Here is a 24,072-nt window from a genome sequence, read left to right as displayed (position 1 = left end):
TAAATAGTCGTAAATACAGCAAAACTATATGTGCATCATAATATCCCAGCCATAGCTGTGCTTTGCTTAGTAAAAGTCCAGTAGTGCCACATTCACTGCCCTCGATTGTAGTGTAGACTTAGCAAAGCTGATAGTTCATATTCAGTGGAATATGGAGTAGACTTTCATTGTTCCACCCAATGTTCCATCCAACCTCTCTCCTCATGTAGAGTTGCTGTGGCAGCGGTCTGTTACCTATTGTTCTGGCTTCATCTCTTCAATTGTCGGCTTTGTTTCCTAGCTTTAGCTGACATTTCATACATGCATAAAAGGAGGGCAAGGAGAGACAGATCGCCCATCAAACCTGTCCCAATCTGATATGGTGCAGTCTAGATACACCATCAACCCTCAATCTTCCTCCCTTCCATAGTCATGCAATTTCCTGGGAGAGACAAAGGAAACAAAAAACTTCAAGGGAAAGTTGGGAACAAAAATTGGGGATACTTCTCCAACCTCTGAAGATAACCCTGTTGGAGACCACAGGACTGTGTCTTCTCTGTTGATCATTATACTGTGCCTTCTCTCTGTGCACAGCCCAGGGATATGCAAACTTATTGGGCCACGTTTTAATATAGTGCTTCTTATACTGAAGCCCAAATCATCTTTCTCTCATTAACTATTTGTGTGAGAACAAAAATGGATCTTGCACAGCTGCTTCGTATCTTTTTCTAATCCAGGCAGCTCCCATTAATCTTTAACTTTTGTTTCCTGTCCATCAGCCAACTTTCTACAATTGCTACTATCATGTTATTTAAACCATATGCCTCTATTTTTATAATGAGCTTTCTGTGACACATTTTCTGAAAATCTGTATACAATATATATGCTGTATTCTGTTTATTCAATTGGTCACTACCTCAAAGAACATCACTAAATTTGTCAAACACAGTCTACCTTTAAGACAACTGTCCTTTCTGTACTTGATTATTTCATGCATTTCAATGTGCATCTCTTTATTCTACAGTTTATTTGCTGCATGAACATCTTGCCTTTCTATTAGTTGCTGTTTTGATTTGTTTTTGGATGTCTTGCAGTGTTTAGAAACACTGATGCAGAAAGATGTCTGTGAAACATGGGGGAAAAACCAAAAAGGGGAGAGAAAAGGGAAAACGTAATATGTGCTTGATTTCTTTTTTTAAAAAAAGCTGTAAATTGAGATGGATTACATGGCCAATGCAGGAGTGACTCCTATTTTGTTGTATTTTTATGGCTGCTTTATTTTCACTAAAAGTATCTGCCATCTACTTGACTCCTTTCTGCACTACATATTGTTACCACACAGTGGTAGTGTTCTATTTTTGTTTTCCTTAATCTCCATACCATGTTAACTCCTATTTATTGATGAAAGAAGTTCTAATTTGAGAACTGCTCCATTCCAGTTTCACATCATGTATGGACCTCCAAAAGTAATATTTCATGATGTTTGCAGCACTAAACAAAAATGGCATTGTAGTCAGGGGTTCAAGATTCTGAATGATGCAATTTTTCGTTTTCTTTGCCTTACAAGCTTTTCTGCAATTGGGTAGTTTTAGTGAATGATGAAGGAGGCACACTTAGAATACGAATACCAATCAATTAAACCACTGAACAGACATTACTTTGCTTAAGAAACTCAAAGTGGTTAAAATGTGGAGCTCACTGCCACATGGAGTAGTTGAGGTAGATAGCACCGATACATTTTTGGGAAAGCTAGTTAGGTACATGAGGGAGAAAGGAGTGGAAGGGTATGTTGATAGGGTTTGATGAAATAAGGTAGGAGGAGGCTCCTGTGGAGCATACACACTAGCATTGACCAGTTGGGCCGAATGGCCTGTTTCAGTGCTGTAAATTTTATGTAAATTGCTGCTGTAAAGTTGACACCACTAATGTGGCTGTGATTATCCAAAATATTATCTCCTGTGACCTGTGCTACTCCTTTTATTTTATAAATGTGAAGACAATCATACACATCTGAGGATAGTCTTACACACTTGTGAAACAACTTCAGCTAAGTATAGTCGAGGGTACAGTATTCCAAGTATACTGGACTTATATATGTTGTGAAATCTAATCAGTAGATTACTTTTCAGCAGACTAGATTGCCCCTTGTGCAAATTTGTTTTCAAATTCATTATGTACTTCTGTACTACAGAATGTACTTTCAATTAAACCTAGTCTAATTGGCATGTATATATATTCTTGCCATAAATCACATGAGGTTTGATTTTTTTGACCTACTTGCAGCTCTTGGAGTGTTATTGAGTGGCTTCTGCATCCATTCAGAAAGGATACAAATATGCTGTCTTGTCTGGGTCTTTGGATCTCTGATTTTAAATTTTTCATTTAATTTCTTCTGTTTTTTTTACATTTTGTAGTACACTTTATTTTGACCTTAGTATCTCCTTTTGACAAACTGCAGTAGCAACTTTGAATATTTTGAGTAGTGTAATAGAAAAATTAAAGTCAATTCTACTGCTGTTCTAAAAGACTCGAGATGGTGGCATGGTGAACTTAAATCAGAAACGTGACTGGACACAGTGAATTTAAAAAGTTGCCCTTTCACCTAGAACCATGGAAAAGTTATGGCATAGAAAGAAGCCCATTGTGTCTGCGCAGGCTGAAAAAACTAGCCGCCCAAACGAATCCCAACTTCCAGCACCTGGTCCGTAGCCTTGCAGGTTACAGCACTTCAGGTGCAGGTCCAGGTACCTTTTAAATGAGTTGAGGGTTTCTGCCTCCACCGCCGATCTGGGCAGTGAATTCCAGACACCCACGACCCTTTCGGTGAAAAAGTTTTTCCTCATGTCCCCTCTAATCCTGCTACCAGTCACTTCAAATCTGTGCCCCCTGGTAATTGACCTCTCCGCTGGGGAAGCAGGTCCTTCCTGTCTACTCTAGGCCCCTCATAATTTTGCATACCTCAATTAAGTCATCCCTTAGCCTCCTTTGTTCCAGAACCTCTGGGACTTGAATTTTGATGTAGTGTGGATAGAGCTCATGGAGGTCTAATCTTTCTTCTGCTTCTAAAGGTCTCTGAATGCTTATGAATCAATAGTACTTATGGATTTCTCCCAATGTGCCGGCCATATTTATTCTTCAACTTTCTTTAAAACGAAACATAGTAGGTAATTTATCTCATTGTTTGTGCGACTTGGCTTTCAAATTGACTGCTGTATTTCCCTACATTACAACAGTGACTCCAATTAAGTAGTAATTTGTTGGCAGTGTAGTTCTTGGGATGTCCTGAAGTTACATAAATGTTTCTTCTTTCTTTGTATGTGTACACAGGGTTCATAATAAACTTTTGAGGGATCCCTTAATACAATGTGCTTTTACAGTAGAATAGAAACATAGAAAGGTTACGACACAGAAGGAGGCCATTTGACCCATCGTGTCTGCGCCAGCCAAAAAACGATCCACTTATTCTGATCCCACCTTCCAGCATTTGGTCCGTAGCCCTGCAGATTATGAGACTTGAGGTGCATATCCAGACTCCTTTTGAATGAGTTGAGAGTTTCTGCCTCAACTACCCTTTCAGGCAGTGAGTTCCAGACCCCTACCACCCTCTGGGTGAAAATATTTTTTTCTCATCACCCCTCTAATCTTTCTACCAATCACTTTAAATCTATGCCCCCTAGTCACTGACCTCTCTGCTAATGGAATTAGGCCCTTCACCTCCACTCTATTCAGGCTTGTCAAATTTTTGTACATTTCAATCAGATCTCCCCAAAGTCCATTTTAATTTATTCATCCAGATTGATCATTACCTTTAAGGGTTTAACTTATTGGTTTGCACAAGTCGAAAGACTTTTTTGATAATGGATGCTGTAAAATCGAGCCGTTGAACTTGCTATCCAAAAATGGCGCACAGCATTGAATAACATTTGAGTACTGGTTATGGATTGTGTGTTTTTCAGCTAATTGCAATTTACTAATTTGTGTACAAGTCTTTGGAATGGTTTATTGATTGCTTCATATGTAATAATTGAACAGGTGAAGTTCCATTTCCTGGCGTTAATTACCAATCCTTTACTAACACTAAACTCATAAACTACTGCATTCGTAGGATACTTTGTTGAATTTTAATGATGAGGGAATGCTTGCAGTTCTGCCTAAGCTTCTTGAAGTCGCCTTGGTCAAAATTTTAATTGAATGCAATAATTACATGACTCTTAATAGCATCCACATTGTATTCTGCACAGTAGCTTAATTAATAGAACTGAGGAGCAGTGAATGGATGCTTTTCCTGTGCCATCCTGTAAAATACCCTGTGCCATCACCAGCATTTATAAAATGGACTTGCATATCACTATTTTAACACACTTTCCACAGTTTTTATATCGAATTTTTTTGAAGTTCTCATCATTTAAAATGTTGCTAAACATCACAAGCAATAAAATAGAATTATTGTAAAGGAAATTATATCTATTTGACTTAAACTATCCTGAAGAAAAGTAAATATCTCTTTTAAAAAAGGGTAAATATTGTATTATACATAGCATAATAACTGTATTGCAACAATAACAAACTTGATTTGAATGGATAGTAAAATCAAGCAGTGTGTGAAACAGGCTGCTAATCCAATCTTGACAGATGGCTTAAATTAAAATAATCTCCAGGGGCCTCAGAATTTCAGCTAAATAAAGTACTGGAAGAAGTCAGGATGTTAGTTGTCTAAAAAACGGAGAAATCATTCAGATTTTACAACAAAATGTGGAGTATTAACATTTATTACCATCTTGCCTGCATCTCATTCAGTTCAATAGTCAGCTCCATTTTAACCACCTATTTCAAAATTGTGACTGTTTTTGTAATTCTTTGGCTGAATGCATATATTTGTACAATATATAATAGAGGAAATGAAAAGCTGCAATGCAGGGGTATTCGCAAATAATTTCTATATATGCATGGTGAAGATTTATTCTTAATAACCACACCAAACATCTCTGAAAGGCCACATATATCCTTTGGCCTTTCTCCTTGATGGCCTTTTTATAGCTGTGGCTGTTGAATTGATTAATTTCAAGTGCAGCTGCAGGGTTAGAGTATGTCTTGAATATGTCAGAAGTTGTTAGAAAATTTTACTCCCCTAAAGGAGGTGTCAAAGGTGTTTTGGGGAACAGAATTGGTGGCGGTATAAATCAGTCTGAAACAATTGATCAAGTGGTGGGGAAACCAGGTGCAAGAAACAATAGGGAGCTACTAACCTAACAAATGGTGTTTTTTGAATAACATTTGATTCTAACGTGAGATGGGGTTTAGTTTTGTGGTTCTCTTTTATATTTAAAAAATTGCATATGTTCGTGCTTTAGACTAATGTCTTACTTTGTTTTTTTTTGAAAGATTGTGTCAAGTTTCAAGACAACAACTTCTAGAGCAGTCTGTCAACTGGTGAAAGAATACATAGGCCATCGGGATGGGATTTGGGATGTCAGTGTTACACGCTTGCAGCCTGTGGTGCTGGGCACAGCATCAGCTGGTACAACGTTACTTTATTTCAAACTTCGCTTTCGAATTTTTTTGTAGTGACAATTTCCACTACATTGTAAGTTTTAATTAATTCTGTCACAACAGATGTGCACAGTATCATCTATTTCACCATTTGCATAGATTATTTGACATTTTATTAAGGTTAAAAAGTGGGCAGCACAGGAATTTAGCAGTGTTAAAAAGGTATTTATTTAAATGCAAGGATTATAGCAAATCAAGCCAAGGAGCTGAGGGCACAGATAGACACATGGCAACACGATATCATTGCTATTATGGAAACCTGGCTTAAAGAATGGCAGCTCAGCATCCCTGGATGTAGAGTTTTCAGGTGGGATAGAGGGGAATTAAAAAAGGAGGGGCTGTAGCATTATTGGTTAAGGAATCGATAACAGCTGTGAGGAGGGATGATATGCTAAATGAATCATCAAATGAGGCCATATGGTTTGAACTCAAATAAAAAAGGGGCAGCCACACTACTAGGAGTGTACTATAGATCCCCAAATAGTGGGAGGGAGATAGAACAAATATGTAGGCAAATTTCTGAGTGCAAAAACTATAGGGCAGTAATAGTTGGGGATTTCAATTACCCTAATATCAACTGAGATACAAACAGTGTGAAGGGCATAGAGAGCACAAAATTCTTGAACTGCAATCAAGAGAAATTTTTTAACTAGCACGTAACAAGTCCAACGAGAGGGGGTGCAATTCTAGATTTAGTCATCGGTGATGAAGTGGCATTGGGTGACCATTTTGGAGATAGTGACCATAATACAGTTAGTTTTAGCATAATCATGGAAAAGGACAAAGATAAAACACAAGTAGAAGTTCTAAATTGGGGGAAGGCAAATTTTACGAAGCTGAGAGGTGATCTGGCGAAAGTGAACTCGATAAAGCTACTTGAAGGAAAATCAGTGGCAAACCAGTGGGAGGCATTCAAAAGTGAGATTCTACAGGCACAGTGTAGACATGTCCCCACAAAGATAAAGGGTGGAACGGCCAAATCTAGAGCCCTCTGGTTACTTAGAAACATACAGGATAAGATAAAGCAGAAAAAGAAAGCTTATGACAGTCACAAAAACCTTAATACTTTAGAAAGTCTAGAGGAGTATAGAAAGTGCACTGGTGAAGTAAAAATGGAAATTAGGAAAGCAAAGAGGACATGAAAAATTATTGGCGGGTAAAATCAAGGAAAACCCAAAGATGTTTAAGAGTAAGAGGATAACTAAAGAAAGGCTAGGGCCTATCAGAGATGTACAAGGGAACTTATGCATGGATGCACATAATTAGATTTTTTTTTTAGATTAGAGATACAGCACTGAAACAGGCCCTTCGGCCCACCGAGTCTGTGCCGAACATCAACCACCCATTTATACTAATCCTACACTAATCCCATATTCCTACCAAACATCCCCACCTGTCCCTATATTTCCCTACCACCTACCTACACTAGTGACAATTTTTATAATGGCCAATTTACCTATCAACCTGCAAGTCTTTTGGCTTGTGGGAGGAAACCGGAGCACCCGGAGAAAACCCACGCAGACACAGGGAGAACTTGCAAACTCCACACAGGCAGCACCTGGGATCGAACCCAGGTCCCTGGAGCTGTGAGGCTGCGGTGCTAACCACTGCGCCACTGTGCATGTGGGCAGGGTTCTTAATGAGTCTTTTGTCTCTGTCTTCACAAAGGAGAGGGTTGATGCAGACATTGTAGTAAAACAGGAGGAGTGTGAAATATTAGATATGATAAATATAATGTGACAGGAAGTACTAGAGGTCTGACATCCTTGAAAGTGGATAAATCGCTCATGCCGGATGGATTGTATCCCAGGTTGTTAAAGGAAGTCAGGAAGGAAATAGCGGATGCTCCGAGGATCATCTTCAAATCCTCAGTGGATACAAGTGAGGTACCAGAGGATTGAAGGTCTGCGAACGTTGTACCATTGTTAAAAAAGGGTGTGAGGGATAGGCCAAATAATTACAGGTCGGTCAATCTGACCCCTATGGTGGTTAAATTATTAGAATCAATTCTGAGAGACAGGATAAACTGCCACTGAGAGAGGCACGGATTAATCAGGGATAGTCAGCATGGATTTGTCAAGGGAAGGTCGCGTCTTACTAACTTGATTGAATTTTTTGAGGAAGTAACAAGGAAAATTGATGTTTAGTTTAGAGATACAGCACTGAAACAGGCCCTTCGGCCCACCGAGTCTGTGCCGACCATCAACCACCCATTTATACTAATCCTACACTAATCCCATATTCCTACCACATTCCCACCTGTCCCTATATATTTCCCTACCACCTACCTATACTAGGGGCAATTTTATAATGGACAATTAACCTATCAACGTGCAAGTCTTTGGCATGTGGGAGGAAACCGGAGCACCCGGAGGAAACCCACGCAGACACAGGGAGAACTTGCAAACTCCGCACAGGCAGTACCCAGAATCGAACCCGAGTCCCTGGAGCTGTGAGGCTGCGGTGCTAACCACTGCGCCACTGTGCCGCCCCAAATTGTTGTGTCATCTGCAAATTTCCCAATCATGCCTCCTACATTTATGTCAAAGTCATTAACATATGCCATGACGGTAGTGCGGTGGATGTGGTCTACATGGATTTTAGTAAGGCATTTAACAAGGTCCCGCGTGGCAGACTGGTCAGAAAAATGAAAGCTCATGGGATACAGGGGAAAGTGGTAAGTTGGATCCAAAATTAAAACTAGAAATGCTGGAAATACTCAGCAGGTCTGGCAGCATCTGTGGAGAGAGAAGCAGAGTTAACATTTCAAGTCAATGACCCTTCATCAGATTTCCAGCATCTGCAGTATTTTGCTTTTAAGTTGGATCCGAAATTGGTTCTGTGACAGAAACAAATGGTAGTGGTCGATCAATGATTTTGCGAATGGAAAGCGGTTTCCAGTGGTGTTCCACAGGGCTTGGAGTTGGATCCCTTGCTGTTTGTGGTATATGTTAATGACTTTGACATAAATGTAGGAGGCATGATTGGGAAATTTGCAGATGACACAACAATTGGCCGTGTAGTTGATAGTGAAGAAGATAGCTGTAGACTCCAGAATGATGTCGATGGTTTGGTTGAGCGGGCACAAAAGTGACAAATGGAATTCATTCCAGAGAAGTGTGAGGTAATGCATTTGGGGAGTGCAAACAAAGCAAGGGAATACACAATAAGAGGGAGTATATTGAGGGGTAGAAGAAGTGAGAAACCTTGTAGTGCATGTCCACAGGTCCCTGAAGGTGGCAGGACAGGTAGATAGAGTGGTTAAGAAGGCATATGGAATGTTTTCCTTTATTGGCCAAGGTACAGAATACAAAAGCAGCAATGTAATGCTGGAATTGTATAAAACACTGGTTAGGCCACAGTTGGAGTATTGCGTACAGTTCTGGTCACCACATTATAGGAAGGACATAATTGCTCTGTAGAGAGTACAGAGGAGATTTACAAGAATGTTGCCAGGGCTTGAAAGTTGCAGCTATGATGAAAGATTGGATCGACTTGGGTTTTTTTCCTTAGAACAGAGGAGGCTGAGGGGTGACTTAATTGAGGTGTACAAAATGATGAGGGGCTTAGATAGAGTAGACAGGAAGGACCTGTTTCCCCTAGCAGAGTGGTCAATTACCAGGGGGCACAGATTTAAGGTGATTGGTAGAAGGATTAGAGGGGACATGAGGAAAACCTTTTTCGCCCAAAGAGTGGTGGGGGTCTGGAATTTACTGCCAGGATTGGTGGTAGAAACAGAAACCCTCAACTCTTTTAAAAGGTACCTGGACATGCATCTGAAGTGCTGTAACCTGCAAGGCTATGGACCAGGTGCTGGAAAATGGAATTAGATTGGCTAATTTTTTCAGCTGGTGCCGACACAATGGGCTGAATGGCCTCTTTCTGTGCCTTAACTTTTCTATGATTCTATAAGCTTGTGTAAACAAATTCTCAGTGGGATGGTCAGGAACGCAGATTTTATTTCACTTATGAAGACGAGCATTCTAAATTACTTGTAGACTCCTTGTTCATGGGATCATCTTTATATTTCTTAGTTCCTCATTAAATGTGTGTATTCATATTGTCATCGAGTAAGCTGGTTATTAAATTTATTGAAATGAGGAAAAGGATGGAATTCTGATCAGCTGGCTTAGGTCTAGCTGTATCCTTGTGCATACTTAGATTTCCTTCTTCTCGGCTGTGCCAATCTACACTTAAACTCCTTGGACTTGGATAAGTGGAATGTTTGGGAGTGTGTGTGCAGTCCCTCTTGAGAATGTCAGTAGGTGGCTTTGGATTCCTCGATAACTTGATTAAGAGACATGGCCTCCATGAGTGTCAGGCACTCAGCTGACAATAAGACAATACAACATATGGGGCTGGATTTTTAGGTCCTGACGGGGGCAGGAACAGAGGCAGGACGGGGATGAAAATTCCGGTACCGGCCGGTGTGTTGGTTTCCTGTCGCCAGTGAGCTTCACAAGGGTGGAGGGAGGACAGCTCCGCAAACCCGCCTGATCCATTAACAGCAGCAATTAAGATTGTTAAAGAGCTCACTGAGAGCTTGCTAATGGCCATTTTGACATGGGCGCATGGGCTGCTCGCTGGGTCTGGGGCAGACCAGGTGCATGGAGGCGAATACGAAGTGGGAAGCCAGTCACAGCCAGCCCTGGGAACTAGGTGGGTTCTGTGAAGTGGAGAATGGCACAGAGGGTGACTCCCCATTGGCACAGAGGTGCCGACGGGTGTGCGCAGGTTGCAGGAGAGTGGTCACTAAGTGCTCAGGCAGTGCAGGTGGTCGTCACCCAGATGGTATCGTGGGGCCATAAGAAGTTGGGGGGGGTGCAAGGCTTACAAACATAATTTGGGGGGGGCACCTGAGCACAAGGAAGGCAGCAGTTGGCAATGGGGGCCCGACTTTCAGATGTTGGGTCCAGTGGCAATGAGGAGCACTATCCTCCGCAGGAAGGGCAGAGCCCTGGGCATGGTCTGGGGCTCACTCTGAGGTGCTTATGAGAACACTTCCATTGAAGACACAGCCTGGAACGTGTAAACTCACTCCAGTGAAGGATGCACATCTGCCCAGAGGTTTCACTGTCACTGTTCCTGTCACTGTCACCTTTGCTCCCATTCACTGCTTCATTCCTCCTTTCTTTTCCTGCCATTAATAAAAGGAAGATCACACAAGCAATAAAAGCAGGAGTAGACCATATGGCCCATTGAGCTTGCTTCACCATTTCAGTATGATCATGGTTGATCTTTGGCCTTCAGCTTCACTTTCCCGCTCGTTCCCTATATCTCTTGATTCCCTGAGAGACCCAAAATCTATCTATCCCAGCCTTAAATGTATTCAACGATGAACATCCACAACCCTCTGGGGTAGAGAATGCCAAAGATTCACAACCCTTTGAGTCAAGTAATTTCTCCTCATCTCAGTCCTAAATGATTAGCCTCTTATCCTGAGACAGTACCCCGTGTTTTAGATTCCCTGACCAGTGGTAACAATTTCTCAGCGTCTATCCTATCCAGCCCCTTCAGAATCTTAATTAAAAGCAAAATACTGCGGATACTGGAAATCTGAAATAAAAACAAGAAATGCTAGAACCACTCAGCAGGTCTGGCAGCATCTGTGAAAAGAGAAGCAGAGTTAACGTTTCGGGTCAGTGACCTTTCTTCGGAAGAAGGGTCACTGACCCGAAACGTTAACTCTGCTTCTCTTTTCACAGATGCTGCCAGACCTGCTGAGTGGTCCCTTCAGAATCTTGTATGTTTCAATGAATCATACATCTGGCTTTGTGTGTCTGTATTTACATGGTGCTCATAAAAGAAAAAAGTGCACAGTCACAGATAAAAGAAACCCTAGTGACCCACTTAGTGCTGTGCCCAACACAGTGGCTTCGCTGTTGGCCTCTTCTCTGCGTTGCTCACCTCGTGGCCTCGGAGGAGGTGGAGGCAACCTGCTCAGTTGTCTCTGCATGCGGCTGAGATGCATGTGACAGTTGTCCTTGCTGTGGAGGTGTCGGGGGAGCATCTCCAGAGACTGTTGCGTCTGTGTCATTGCAGGCAACGTCTGATAATGGGTCCTGCAACACGGATGTTCCCTTAGTCAGAAGGACTAAGGAGGCTGAAGATGATGATGGAGGCCGATGAGGCGTGCCACCCTCATCCTCCATGGAGACTGCTTCAGCCCTTGGCTGGCGCTCTGGATGGTTGGAGGGGACCACCAGCTGGAGCACAACTGGCATCCCTTCCAAACATCTCTGCACCATCAACTCAATCAACCGGTCAAGGCCACGTAGTGTGTCATGCATTCTGTGAATGTCAGTGCACGGTTCCTACATGCAGTCCAAGTGCTGCTGCATATGGTTGTGCATGAGATTGACCACTCTCTCGTGGAGAAGCTCATGCGCTCAAAGCCCTGGGCGATTATGGCGTACATGAGCCGGATGGCCTCCTCCATTCTCAGCCCATGACCCTGTAGTGCTTCAGAGAACTCTGAAATGTGGGAGCACCTCTCCTGCTGCTGGTCTAGTTGGAGCTTCCTTTTCTGTGACTCCCGAGGCCATGCATCTGTGCCCAGCTGAGCATGGCTGTGTCTGCCCTCCATCCTCCAAGGGGGACTGCCCACAGCTGCCTCTGCCACTATCACCACCTCCTGCACACTAATGACGTGTTCTGCGCCCAGTGCCACCCTATCTATCTGTGCACGAGGACCCACCGAGGTGACTGTATCTGAACTGGTGGAGGGTGCGCTTGTAAGGTGTGACATTGCTTGTTTTGGGGCTGCGCTTAGCCCGGTGATGCAGGTTGTGGCTCTTTGACGCAGAAACTGTAGGAGACACAAGATGACATCATGAGAACTAGCCTTTGAGAACATAAGTCTGTGCAGTGCTGAAGCTTCCCAAATCAGCTGAGTCTTTGGCATGCTATCAGACAGTGTGGACTGCAATCCACCCCCTTAATGTACTCATTTCAGTTTCTATTCAGCCTTTCCACCAGGGATACCCATCTTGCCTCCAGCAACTTGCTGGTGGTCAGAAACCTTGGCGATTACCATGGTTCCCTCTTCGATCATGGTGATGACGTGTAAGTAGGGATCCCCATCTCCCGTCAGGGTACTCTATCAGGCATTATGTAGCTGTTGATTCTGCAAGGACAAAAAAAAGAAAGATATCAAGCACTTCTGGTCCCACAGCCAATGCCAGTGGTTTATATACAGAAGAAGTTGCATGTCTCAGTGCTGGCAGGTCCTCAGCAGCACTATGGCTCTGCCCTGGGCACCACACTCCTGCCATGTTCAGGAGCAGCATGTGCCCTCAGGCTCCTCAGCTGGTGTGACTGCTGGAGGTTGAATACCCAGAGGCTTATCCTGAGGGTTCAGCATTGCACTCAACTTGCCAGAGCGAATAAGGTCATTGAACTGCTTCCGGCACTGGACGCAGATTCTGCGGACCACATTCCGTCTGCTCACTTGTTACTTCACATATTGTATGTTGATTTGCATATGTTTGAAACCCTTACCTTTTACGTGTATTTTAGTCAATAACTGTAACCTATGCCTTTGTTCACATTGATGCTAGTGCTATAATCTCTGTTAGCCTGCCTTTAAGAATAAGGAATTTCTTAAGATGCATATGTACTCAGTAAATGGCTGTCATGCAGAAGAAAGCATTGCTCATGTTCCCAATTAAAGCTTGTCTAATCTACTGTTTTTCTTTAAAGATCACAGTGCCATGCTGTGGAGCATTGAGACAGGAAAGTGCCTCTTGAAATATGTGGGTCATGCAGGGTCAGGTGAGATTGTCTTTATATTAATTTTAATAAAAGCATTTGTAGTAATTTAGTTTTATAACTTATATGCGTAGATATAGCAATTTAGTGTTTGAAGTTCAAACAAATATTTGATACATTGATCTTAAAGACTTTTGAGCTTAAAATTTAAGAGAATGGGAGTGAAATTGGTCTTGGATGATAGCACAAAAGGGGCGATGATGAATCGACAGTCCGTTTTACTTCCTGTCCGGCTTTTATATTCCATCAACTTCAACAGAAAAGAAAATCAGATGTGGTGTAAAAAGCGTTGCCGATTCGCTATTGCCCAGTTTGTGCTACGGTTCAGATCAATTTCACAACCATTGGCCGGAATTTTACCTATCAAGATGGATGGCAATGGGGGGGGGGGACATAAAATAGCGCGAGATGACAACTGTTCAGGCCCCAGACCTCATGACACCAGATTGTGATTTTACCAAGGGCAGACAACGAGCTGAGTGGGGACTCCATTTGTCATCTATAAACAAGCAATTAAAGGCCAGTTAAGATAGTTGAGGTACTGATTTTACGTGCCCCTCAATTTTATGAGACACATACGGGCCACACGGGGGTTCAGTGCCTCGGTAGCATTTAAAGGGTGGCAAAGGGCGGCAGCTATAGGGGCTTGTTGCACTTGCAGACCTTCACTGAGGCCTTTCGATTTATTAGCACAGAAGGAGAAGGGAAAGCATTTGTATTTGTTTGAGGTCCCCTTGAGCAGTTAATCCTCCTTGCAGGGGGCTCATTGGAGAGGAGCCTAACAGGGGGCAAGGACTGGGTGGCCTTTCTGCAACAGTCGGAAGGGTCACCCTCTGAAAACAGCATTGCCCAGGTGGCATGAGGATCTGCATACAGGAATTGGGTGCTGGCGGCCCAGTAAAGGATGACACGACTGCTGCCTTACCTCCTGCCCCCTGTTGTGGATTTGTCTGCGACCCCAGTTGCTGGCCGCTAATTGGCTGGCTGCGCACAATCGCAACGGGAACTGCGGTTGAAGCAGGAGGGCTTTTGCCACCCACTCCAACTTCTGCCTCCACAGCCCACTGCTAACGGTTAAATTTTGGCCGATATCTTTTTAAATGATTTGTGACAGAAGTAATGGCGTTTCACCAATGCTAAGCTAGGTTCGATTGAAATAGTTTTCATATAATTAAGTGCTAAATATCAAGGTTAGAAATTGGATGCATGGTCCTGAAAACCAATATTTGGATGGCAGATTGTGCTGGAAAACCAGCATGGTGGGTCTGGCTTTTATGCCTATGGCCCCTTGCATTGAGCTCCTGATCTTAGATGATTAAGCACAACCCATGGAGAAAATAAGTTCAAAAGGAGACTTCTTTCTGAGCTGCTTTCATATATTTCTAAGTAGTTGGGTTTAAACAATGGTGGAAGACTGAAAACATTTGTCTTCATTTACACAAGGTGCGTGCTGTGGGGAGACCAATAAGGGATGGGGGTGGGAGAACAATTCCCCAGAAAGGTGGAGTGGTTCCCTTACATAATATGTTAATTTCTGTGTATTAGGAGTTTTAGATACATTAAGTTGTCTTTTATTTCCTTTTTCTTCCTTTAGTGAATTCAATCAAGTTCCATCCTTCAGAACAGGTGGCTCTCACAGGTACAGTATGCAGAATTATGTTTGTAATGTTGCAGAATACTAAATTTTATAACATTGGTAATCCTAAAAGTAAATAGCTATAGGTACATTACACTATGAAGCAGCAGATTATTGAACATTTCAGTAATGCAGTATAGCATTTGTGAAGATTTCCTCTGACAATTCTAGCAAAATCGTAAATGCATTCCATTCAGAGAGATTTTGCTAATAGTTTGCACATTTGCCCTCTTTCCTCCTGAGTCAGAAAGTTTATTTCCTGCTCCAAGATTTGAGCTCGTAATCTGAGCTGGCGCTTTTAATGCAGTACCAGGGGCCTGCTGCCTTGACAGAGATGCCATCTTTCGAATCAGATCCCATGGCACAATTTCAAGCTGTTGCCGGGCCTTACTGTGAGCAACATACCTGCAATGACTGCAACTAAGTTGCCTGTATCAGATGAGAGGAATTTTGGCTTCAGATAGCACAGTGGTGCAGTGGTTAGCACCGCAGCCTCACAGCTCCAGCGACTCGGGTTCAATTCTGGGTACTGCCTGTGCGGAGTTTGCAAGTTCTCCCTGTGACTGCGTGGGTTTTCGCCGGTTTCCTCCCACAGCCAAAGACTTGCAGGTTGATAGGTAAATTGGCCATTATAAATTGTCCCTAGTATAGGTAGGTGGTAGGGGAATTGTGGGGATGTGGTAAGAATATGGGATTAATGTAGGATTAGTATAAATGGGTGGTTGATGGTTGGCACAGACTCGGTGGGCCGAAGGGCCTGTTTCAGTGCTGTATCTCTAAATAAAAAATAAAAATAAAATAGTTGGCCTGCATTGGTACATTATAGATACAATGCATACTTTCCTGTCCCCGCGCAGGCGTGTGTTTGTGTGTGTATATTGAAGGTATGAAACCTTTATCATCATACATACTTGGCTCATTGATAAAGAACTGGTTTTAGTAAGGAAACTCATTTGAGACAACAATGATGAAAATTCATGCAGCAAAAGCTGTGAATAACCTTTCAAGGCCCTATCCCTCGTCGGCTGAGTGGTCATTTGTGTTTTCATTATAGCACAACTGAGATTAGAAGAGGCGCTGAGTGAAGCTCGCGCACTATTGTGAACTTGGCTGACAAAGTGGATTAAATGTTCGCCTTTTATTGCAAATCCAGACAATATTGATGGTTGAATTTCTTTTCTGTTGCCTGTTAAGGTCTTGCATGGCATGAGTTTGTTGAGTTCCCAGTGAGTGTGGGTCCACACCATAAAATTGATCACCAGTCGACAAACCCCTTCAGAAGGATAAGTGTTGTGGGAAATGCAAAGTGTCACATTTGGAAGGGATGACCATTCTGAGTGTAGGGGCATTTAAATGCAGCTGTATTTTCATCCAACTATGCAGAAATTGCTAAAAGAAGGAGACAGGATATAATGAGGAAGAAACAGATTCAGAAGGATTTAGACACTTTTTTTGGCAGCTGTAATTCACTGCGGATAAGTATTTGCACTAGAGAGAGGAACCAAAGGAGGGAGCTGTTGGTACATCATCTCTGTGTAGAAATTTTTATTTTCGATTGGGGCTTTCTGTAAAACATAGTGCAACAAAATGAAAAGCATTTAAAAGTGCATTTTGCTGATACTATAACCACATTATCAATTAAGTTGACCATATATGGTGTCATTATGTGGTGCAGCAGTGTAAATTCTGAAGAGGTTGTCATCGGGACCATGTGAACTGATAACTCTCAATTTCCAATATAGACTTTGGAAACAAATGGCATTCTTAACTGACAGTGTAAGTGCATCCAGTGTTAAATTTAGCCTTTACTTCTGAAAGCCAACTATTATTGGAGCATTATTTTGCCAACAGCTGTAACTTATTTTGAAAATAATGAACATTTTACTCATGTTAAGATTTGCTTTCTTTAAAATTTTGAAGAAATCAGAATTTTTTGCTTTTAATTGCCATTCCATAAATGCACTTACGTTTACATAGTAAAATGCTTTGAATTGGAGGAACTGGAGATGCTGCATTGTATCCAAGTTACTCAGAGAAGTTGAAAGATTTAGTAAGCCTGACAATGTGACGACTTTATATGTTTTCTTGTGTGAAATGACAATTTTACATTTCTTTATGGCTAGTTTAAAACAAGCAAAATTACATCATGTAGATTGATTTCTTAGTCTATTTTTATTTATACTTGAAGCATCTGGAGATCAGACGGCTCATATCTGGCGATATATTGTGCAACTGCCCACTCCACAGCCTGTAACAGATACAAATGTGAGTAACTAGTACTTTTTGAAGCTAAAACTGGTCAATTTATGTATCTTTACAAGTCAGCATATTCCTTTCATAATTCTGTCTTTCCCATTTTCTGGTGATCCAAACTTTTGAATGTAATGAACGCTACTACTGCCACCTCCTCTCAGGTAACCCCCAGGTACCTTTATAAAAACAAAGTTATTGCCATGTAATAAATATGGCTACCTTTTTGGAATATAGTGAGCAGAAGTGGATAATATGCAGACCACGCCTAGAAATATTAATTGTTTTGTTTCACAGTGGTAAGCTCCATTGATTTCTCTTTATAAAAAAAAAATTCTGACCAACTAATACTGAGCTTGTTTGAGTCTTAGAGTCATTACGGCACAGAAGGAAGTCTGTCGAGTCCTTGTCAGCTCTCTGTGGAGCAATGCACTCAGTCCCATTCCCCTGCTCTATCCCCATAGTCGTGCGAGTTATAGAGTCAAAAGAAAATTGAATGGATGCTTGAGGGGAATAAACTTACAGGGCTACGGGGATAGAGTCGGGGAATGGGACTGATTGGATTGCTCTGCAGTCAGCATGGAATTGATGGGCTGAATGGCCTTCTGTGCCATTGTGACTCTTTGACTGAGTTTATTTCCCTCGTGCTCATCCAATTTACTTTTGAAATCATTGTCTTTGCTTCCACCATCCTAGTAGGCAGCTAGTTCCAGGTTGCCACCACTTGCTGCTTAAAAAAAGTTCTTACATTCCCCCCTGTATCTCTTGCTCAAAACCTTAAACCCATGTTCCCTAGTCCTTGTACCATCAGCTAATGGGAACAGTTTTTCTTTGTGTATCCTATCCAAACCTATCAGAATCTTGTACACCTCTATCAGATCTCCTCTCAACCTCCTTTGCTTGAAGAACAACCACCCCAGCTTCTTCAACCTAACCTTGTAGCTAAAATCCCTCATCCCTGGAACCATCTGGTAAATCTCCTGTGCACCTTCTCGAACACCTTCACATCCTTCCTAAAGTGTGGTGAGTAGAACTGGATGCAACACTTTGGTGTAGCCTAACCAGAGCTTTATAAAGGTTCAGCATAACTTCCCTTCTTTTGTATTCGAATACCTCTTTTATGAAAACCCAAGATCCCATATTCTTTGCTAACTACTCTCAATATGCCACTTTCAAAGATCTATGCAGATGAACCCCAGATTCCTCCATTCCTGCACACTCTTTAGAACCATTAAGTATATATTGCCTCTCCCTATCCCTTTTGCCAAAATGCATCACCTCACACTTCTCTGTATTAAATTCCATCTGCCACTTGTCTGCCTATTCTGCTCGCCTAGCTATGTCCTGTTGCAGTCGATTTGTATCTTTCTCACTGTTTGCCACACCTCCAAGTTTGGTGTCATCTGCATATTTTGAAATTTTACCCTGTATTCCAATATCCAAGTCAAAAAAAGCAGTGTTCCTCGCACTGACCCTTGAGGAATACCACTGTCTACCATCTTCATTCTGAAAAACAGCCATTTACCACAACTAACTCTTTTCTGTCCTTAAGCCATTTTTTTAATCCAAGCTGACACTGTCCCTCCTATTCCAAGAATGTCAGTTTTGTTAACCAGCCTTTTATGTGGCCAGATGTTTTCTTAAAATCCATGTAGACAAAATCCATTTCTTTCCCTTCAACCTTCTCTGTTACTTCATCAATAAATTCAATTAGATTAGTCAAACGCAATCTGCTTTTTACAAATAAAAGCAAAATACTGCAGATGCTGGAAATGTGAAATAAAAATAAAAAGTGCTGGAATTACTCAGCAGGTTTGGCATAATCTGTGGAGAGAGAAGCAAAGTTGACGTTTCAGGTCTGTGACTTATCTGATGAAAGGTCACAGACTTGAAACATTAACTTTGCTTCTCTCCACAGATGCTGGCAGACCTGCCGAGAAATTCCAGCACTTTCTGCTTTTCACAGATCTGTGCTAGCTCTCCTTCATTAACTCAAACCTCTTCAAGTGTCTGTTGAAAGGCTTTTCTCATTAGCTGATTGTACAAAGACTAGAGAACACAGATTTGGGCAAGAGATGCATGGGGGCATGTGAGGAAGAACTTTGTTATGCAGCGAGTGATGAAGACCTGGGACTTGCTGCTTACCAGGTTGGTGGAAACTGAGACGCTGAATGATTTCAAAAGCAAATTGGATGGGTATTTGTGTGAAATAAACTTGCTGCCTACAGGGATAGAGCAGGGAAATGAGACTCATTGGATTGTTCTATAGAGAGCTGGCATGGACTTGATGGGCCAAATGGCCGCCTCCTGTGCTGTTGTGACTCTCTGAATACAAATACCATGAGGTATCCACACAGCAGCTACAGCAGTTGTTACCAAACAAAAACCTTTGGAAGACGTCTCTTTCATCACCTGCAAAATAATTCTTTGATATAGGGACTTGAATGTAGTCCGAGTTTGGGCTGCCCTCGTCATTCATATGGCGTCAGGAGTATGTCAGGGTTATGTTTTGTCCCCAAAACTGTTTAACCTGTACACTGAAACCATCTTCAGAGACAAAGAACATCTACCAGGTTACAATATTGGTGGGTTGAACATGAACAACTTCAGTACGCAGGTGACACTGCACTGATTGCAGAGTCAGAAGAGGCCCTACAGGAAATTGTGAACAAAGTGAATACAAGGAGTGTGGAATATGGATTAAGAATGAATGTGAAGAACACCAAGACAATGGTGATAAGCAGGGACCGAACTCGAGAAGTGAAAATTGAAGTAAATGGATATGACCTGGAGAGGTTTACATATCTTGGGCAGCTTATCACAGATGATGGGAGATCTGACTGTGCGATCCAAAGGAGATTTGAGAGCCAAGACCAGCATTGTCAGAATGAAGGTCTTGTTAATATTAAAGAAACTGACCCTGAATCTTAGGAAAAGAATGCTGAGGTGCTACATTTTGTCACCTATGTTATTTGCCTTTGGGACATGGACAACAAATAAAGAGACTATTGACAAGCTAAATGCATTCGAGATGTGGATATATCGGAAGATGTTCTACATATCTTACACAGACAGAAAGACTGATGAGGAAGTGCTGGAAATGGCTGGAGAAAAGAGGAAATTAGTGCATAACATCAAAGAAAGAAAGATACAATACTTTGGTCACATCATTAGAGCGGAAGGTAGACAAAAACAATTATTGGAAGGAAAGATCGATGGAAAATGTAGGAGAGGGAATCAGAGAAGAAAATGGATGAGGGATATAATGGACTGGATGCAGTCGACCTATGTAGAATGCGTAAGGGCAGCCCGGAACACACACAGGTGGAGATCCATGACAGTCAGCCTGGAAAGAAGATGACACCAACGAACAAACAAATGTAGTCCACGTGTGAATGATGTTACTGATCCTTTCAACATTTCCTAATTCAAAGTTGTTTAATTTTTTAGCACTAAATTCCCACTTTGCTGCGATTTTTACATTGTTTAATTCAAATTGTTGGAGAACCCAATTTTTTTCAGACAAATTAAAAAGGGTATTGTTTATCTTTCTGCTTATTACTTAACTGAGCTTCGTGTGGTCTGATGTGGATTAGTGGGCTGAAATCCAAGGTGGGTGAACTTCACACAAGTCTTCAAGAATCTGTCAACAGAAGCTCAGAAAAGTTAAATTGTTCCTTGTTCCCTACTGCACAGCAGGAAAATAAATCCTTTGGCTTGTTGCCACAGTGTCTCATTTGACTAATTGCATTAATTACAGCTGGATACCTTCAGTGTTGCTGCTAATATGGGTCCAGCATTCGATCTGCAGGTTGTGCTCAATTCTCTTTGTTCTGTAATAGCAAATGTCTGGGGAGGAAGAAGTTGATTTCTCAGACAAAGACGAAGCAGATGGAGATGTGGAATGCCCCAATGAAAGTCCAACAATCCGAGTTCCATCAACTACACTCAAAAGTCATCAGGGTGTGGTCATAGCAGCTGACTGGCTAGTTGGAGGCAAGCAGGTGGTCACCGCATCCTGGGATAGAACAGCAAACCTCTATGATGTGGAAACATCAGAACTGGTGCATTCTCTGGCAGGTATGGTTGATATATAGGAAACTGATATTTATGATACTTCTAGTTAGACATACATGTTTGTGCTGAAAATGCAGAACTACGCTTTGAGATGGAAAAAAAACTGCTTGCCAGAATGATGTCTTCTTTGACATTCGTCATCACTCTTCGTGTAAAGGCTGTATGGTAGAACACTTATGAAATGCACTGGAGTATAATGAAAAAAATGCACAAATTGTTCACATCACTGGAAAAGTACATTAAGTTCAATATTTTATATGCAGACTACAATCTTAAATTTATGAATCAGTGGTCTTGCATATCAGATTTAAAATGTTTCAGTGCCATCTAGGGGCTGTATTATCATCTGCTTGGGTGGCACAGTAACTAAAATAGGAAAGGGAAACATGGACCAATGTATTGATCACTTGTTTTTCTGTCCCTAAATGTTCCTCTCCCTGTATATTTTTCTCTGCTTTTATTCCCTTTCCCATTGCACTTCAAAATCCATGTCTTGTGCATGAGAAAGCATTATGGGACTTGCCCACCTCTATTTCCATACCTTATGCTATTGGTTAAGAACCAAACACCACTTCTGAGCATTTTTGTTCACTTTAACCCTGCTCATCAATGTCTGATGGTCACTGCTAGATGGTCCCCCCACCACCCCTTCCATTTTGTTGTGCTTTGTGTTTTGAAACTGCTGGTCAGAGCTGACCAGGGATAGGCACTGACATGTTGCATCACAGACATTTGACAAAATTATTGACTCGGACATCGACATGGGGGCAATTAAGCTGTTTATAAAGTGTGTAGCCAATCTAATGCCATCACATTACATTTCTCCCTGTAAATAAAGTAGCTAAGCATATCAACATCAATGGAGAGCAGCTCAACTGTTTTAGCTAGCTAGAAAGCAAATTGTACGCAATGCCAATGCAAATTACTTTCATTGACAGAATAGAGTTAGCTACATCATGTCATGGGGTGGTAGATGGACCTTATTGGATGACCTCTTTGGGATTCACACTATGTCAGGAGTGCAGATTCATCCAATAAATCATGAAACTCAAAAAGAGGATTGGTATTGTGGTCATTGAGGTGAGGCAGTAAAAAAAATCAGCGATAGGAATATGGGCCATTTCTCGCACTGCTGTTGTCACAAGACAGTTTAACCCATGATGGTCTCTGTTGAGCAACTTCTCCACCTGCTTGTAATATGTGTCTGAAGGGCAGTGATTTCCAAATCAGGAGAATTTTATAGGGTGAAACAGATAGTACTTCAGAAGAGTCATGTAAAACAGAAAAGTAGAATGGTGTCTTAACGGTAGCGAGTCAAGACGAGTTAATTCATCTTGACAGGCTGTGAAACCAGGTCCGGGATTTTAAAGTACAGAAGCAACAGAATCCCTCATGGACAAAATGTCATTTGCTCACCAAAGCCAGTGACAAAATTAGATCAACACAATTAGAAATAATGAGCGCCCTTCAATTCCTCCAGTAAAGCGATTCTCTTAAATTCACTTATGTCTATAGCTCAGCCTATCACTGTCGATTCCGATTCAGCTCTGACAAGATAATTGTTAACAAAAGGCTTTTCTGCAAAAGGTTGAGTGCTTGTTTGACACAGATACAGTGAGATACCTGGCATTTCTTTGCTTGCACAAGTAGTCAATGTTTGCCCGAACACTGAGAGCAATGCAAAGTATTCTGGATAGATGTCCATCTGTCAGGGTGATCTTGATTGCTCTCTCTCCCTTCTCTTTCTGTCTGTGTCTATTCATCTCTCTCTCTCTGTCTCCTCACCCCCCCCTCCACCCCACTTCTCTGTGTTCCCCCTGTCCTGTGGTCTCCACCTCTGTGTCATCACCCTCTCACTCTGCCCCCCACTATCTCTCTTTCTCTCTCTATCCCCACACTCTTTTTCTCTCTCTGCCCCCCACATTCTTTATCTCTTTCTGCCCCCCACACTTTTTTCTCTCTCTGCCCCCACTCTTTCTCTCTACCCCATCTCTCTCTGCCCCCCCATGCTCTCTCTCTCTGCCCCCCCATGCTCTCTCTCTGCCCCCCCATGCTCTCTCTCTGCCCCCCCATGCTCTCTCTCTCTGCCCCCCCATGCTCTCTCTCTGCCCCCCCATGCTCTCTCTCTGCCCCCCATGCTCTCTCTCTGCCCCCCCATGCTCTCTCTCTGCCCCCCCATGCTCTCTCTCTGCCCCCCCATGCTCTCTCTCTGCCCCCCCATGCTCTCTCTCTGCCCCCCCATGCTCTCTCTCTGCCCCCCCATGCTCTCTCCTCTGCCCCCCCATGCTCTCTCTCCTGCCCCCCCATGCTCTCTTCTCTGCCCCCCCATGCTCTTCTCTCTGCCCCCTCCTCCCCACTTGCTCTCTCTCTCTGCCCCCCCCATGCTCTCTCTCTGCCCCCCATGCTCTCTCTGCCCCATGCTCTCTCTCTGCCCCCCATGCTCCTCTCTGCCCCCCATGCTCTCTCTCTGCCCCCCCATGCTCTCTCTCTGCCCCCCCATGCTCTCTCTCTGCCCCCCCATGCTCTCTTCTGCCCCCCCATGCTCTCTCTCTGCCCCCCCATGCTCTCTCTCTGCCCCCCCATGCTCTCTCTCTGCCCCCCCATGCTCTCTCTCTGCCCCCCCCATGCTCTCTCTTGCCCCCCCCATGCTCTCTCTCTGCCCCCCATGCTCTCTCTCCTCTCTGCCCCCCCCATGACTCTCTCTCTGCCCCCCCCATGCTCTCTCTGCCCCCCCATGCTCTCTCTCTGCCCCCCCCATGCTCTCTCTCTGCCCCCCCCCATGCTCTCTCTCTGCCCCCCCCATGCTCTCA

At 42.7% G+C, this 24,072-nt stretch overlaps 1 protein-coding gene and 1 long non-coding RNA gene across 2 annotated transcripts in view; one reads left to right on the top strand and one right to left on the bottom strand.

Moving 5' to 3' along the window:
• Positions 1-24,072, top strand: part of wdr37 (WD repeat domain 37) — a 152,768-nt gene that overhangs the window by 70,100 nt on the left and 58,596 nt on the right. Inside the window, 5 exon segments of the mRNA XM_068014911.1 lie at positions 5,362-5,497; positions 13,231-13,302; positions 14,894-14,938; positions 17,124-17,200; positions 21,028-21,265. Of these exon segments, the coding sequence (XP_067871012.1) occupies positions 5,362-5,497; positions 13,231-13,302; positions 14,894-14,938; positions 17,124-17,200; positions 21,028-21,265 (568 nt within the window).
• Positions 13-24,072, bottom strand: part of LOC137349396 (uncharacterized) — a 44,942-nt gene continuing 20,882 nt past the window's right edge. Inside the window, exons 2-4 of the long non-coding RNA XR_010969381.1 lie at positions 20,954-21,448; positions 20,753-20,828; positions 13-421 (exon numbers count right to left, since the gene is read on the bottom strand). This is a non-coding gene — a long non-coding RNA (uncharacterized lncRNA). The remainder of the gene's footprint in view (positions 422-20,752; positions 20,829-20,953; positions 21,449-24,072) is intronic.

The sequence above is a fragment of the Heterodontus francisci genome, chromosome 2, assembly GCF_036365525.1.
Source record: "Heterodontus francisci isolate sHetFra1 chromosome 2, sHetFra1.hap1, whole genome shotgun sequence".
In the NCBI taxonomy this organism is placed as follows: Eukaryota; Metazoa; Chordata; class Chondrichthyes; order Heterodontiformes; family Heterodontidae; genus Heterodontus; species Heterodontus francisci.
Note: the sequence above shows the minus strand (reverse complement) of the source record. Positions and strands in the feature narration are given on the sequence as shown.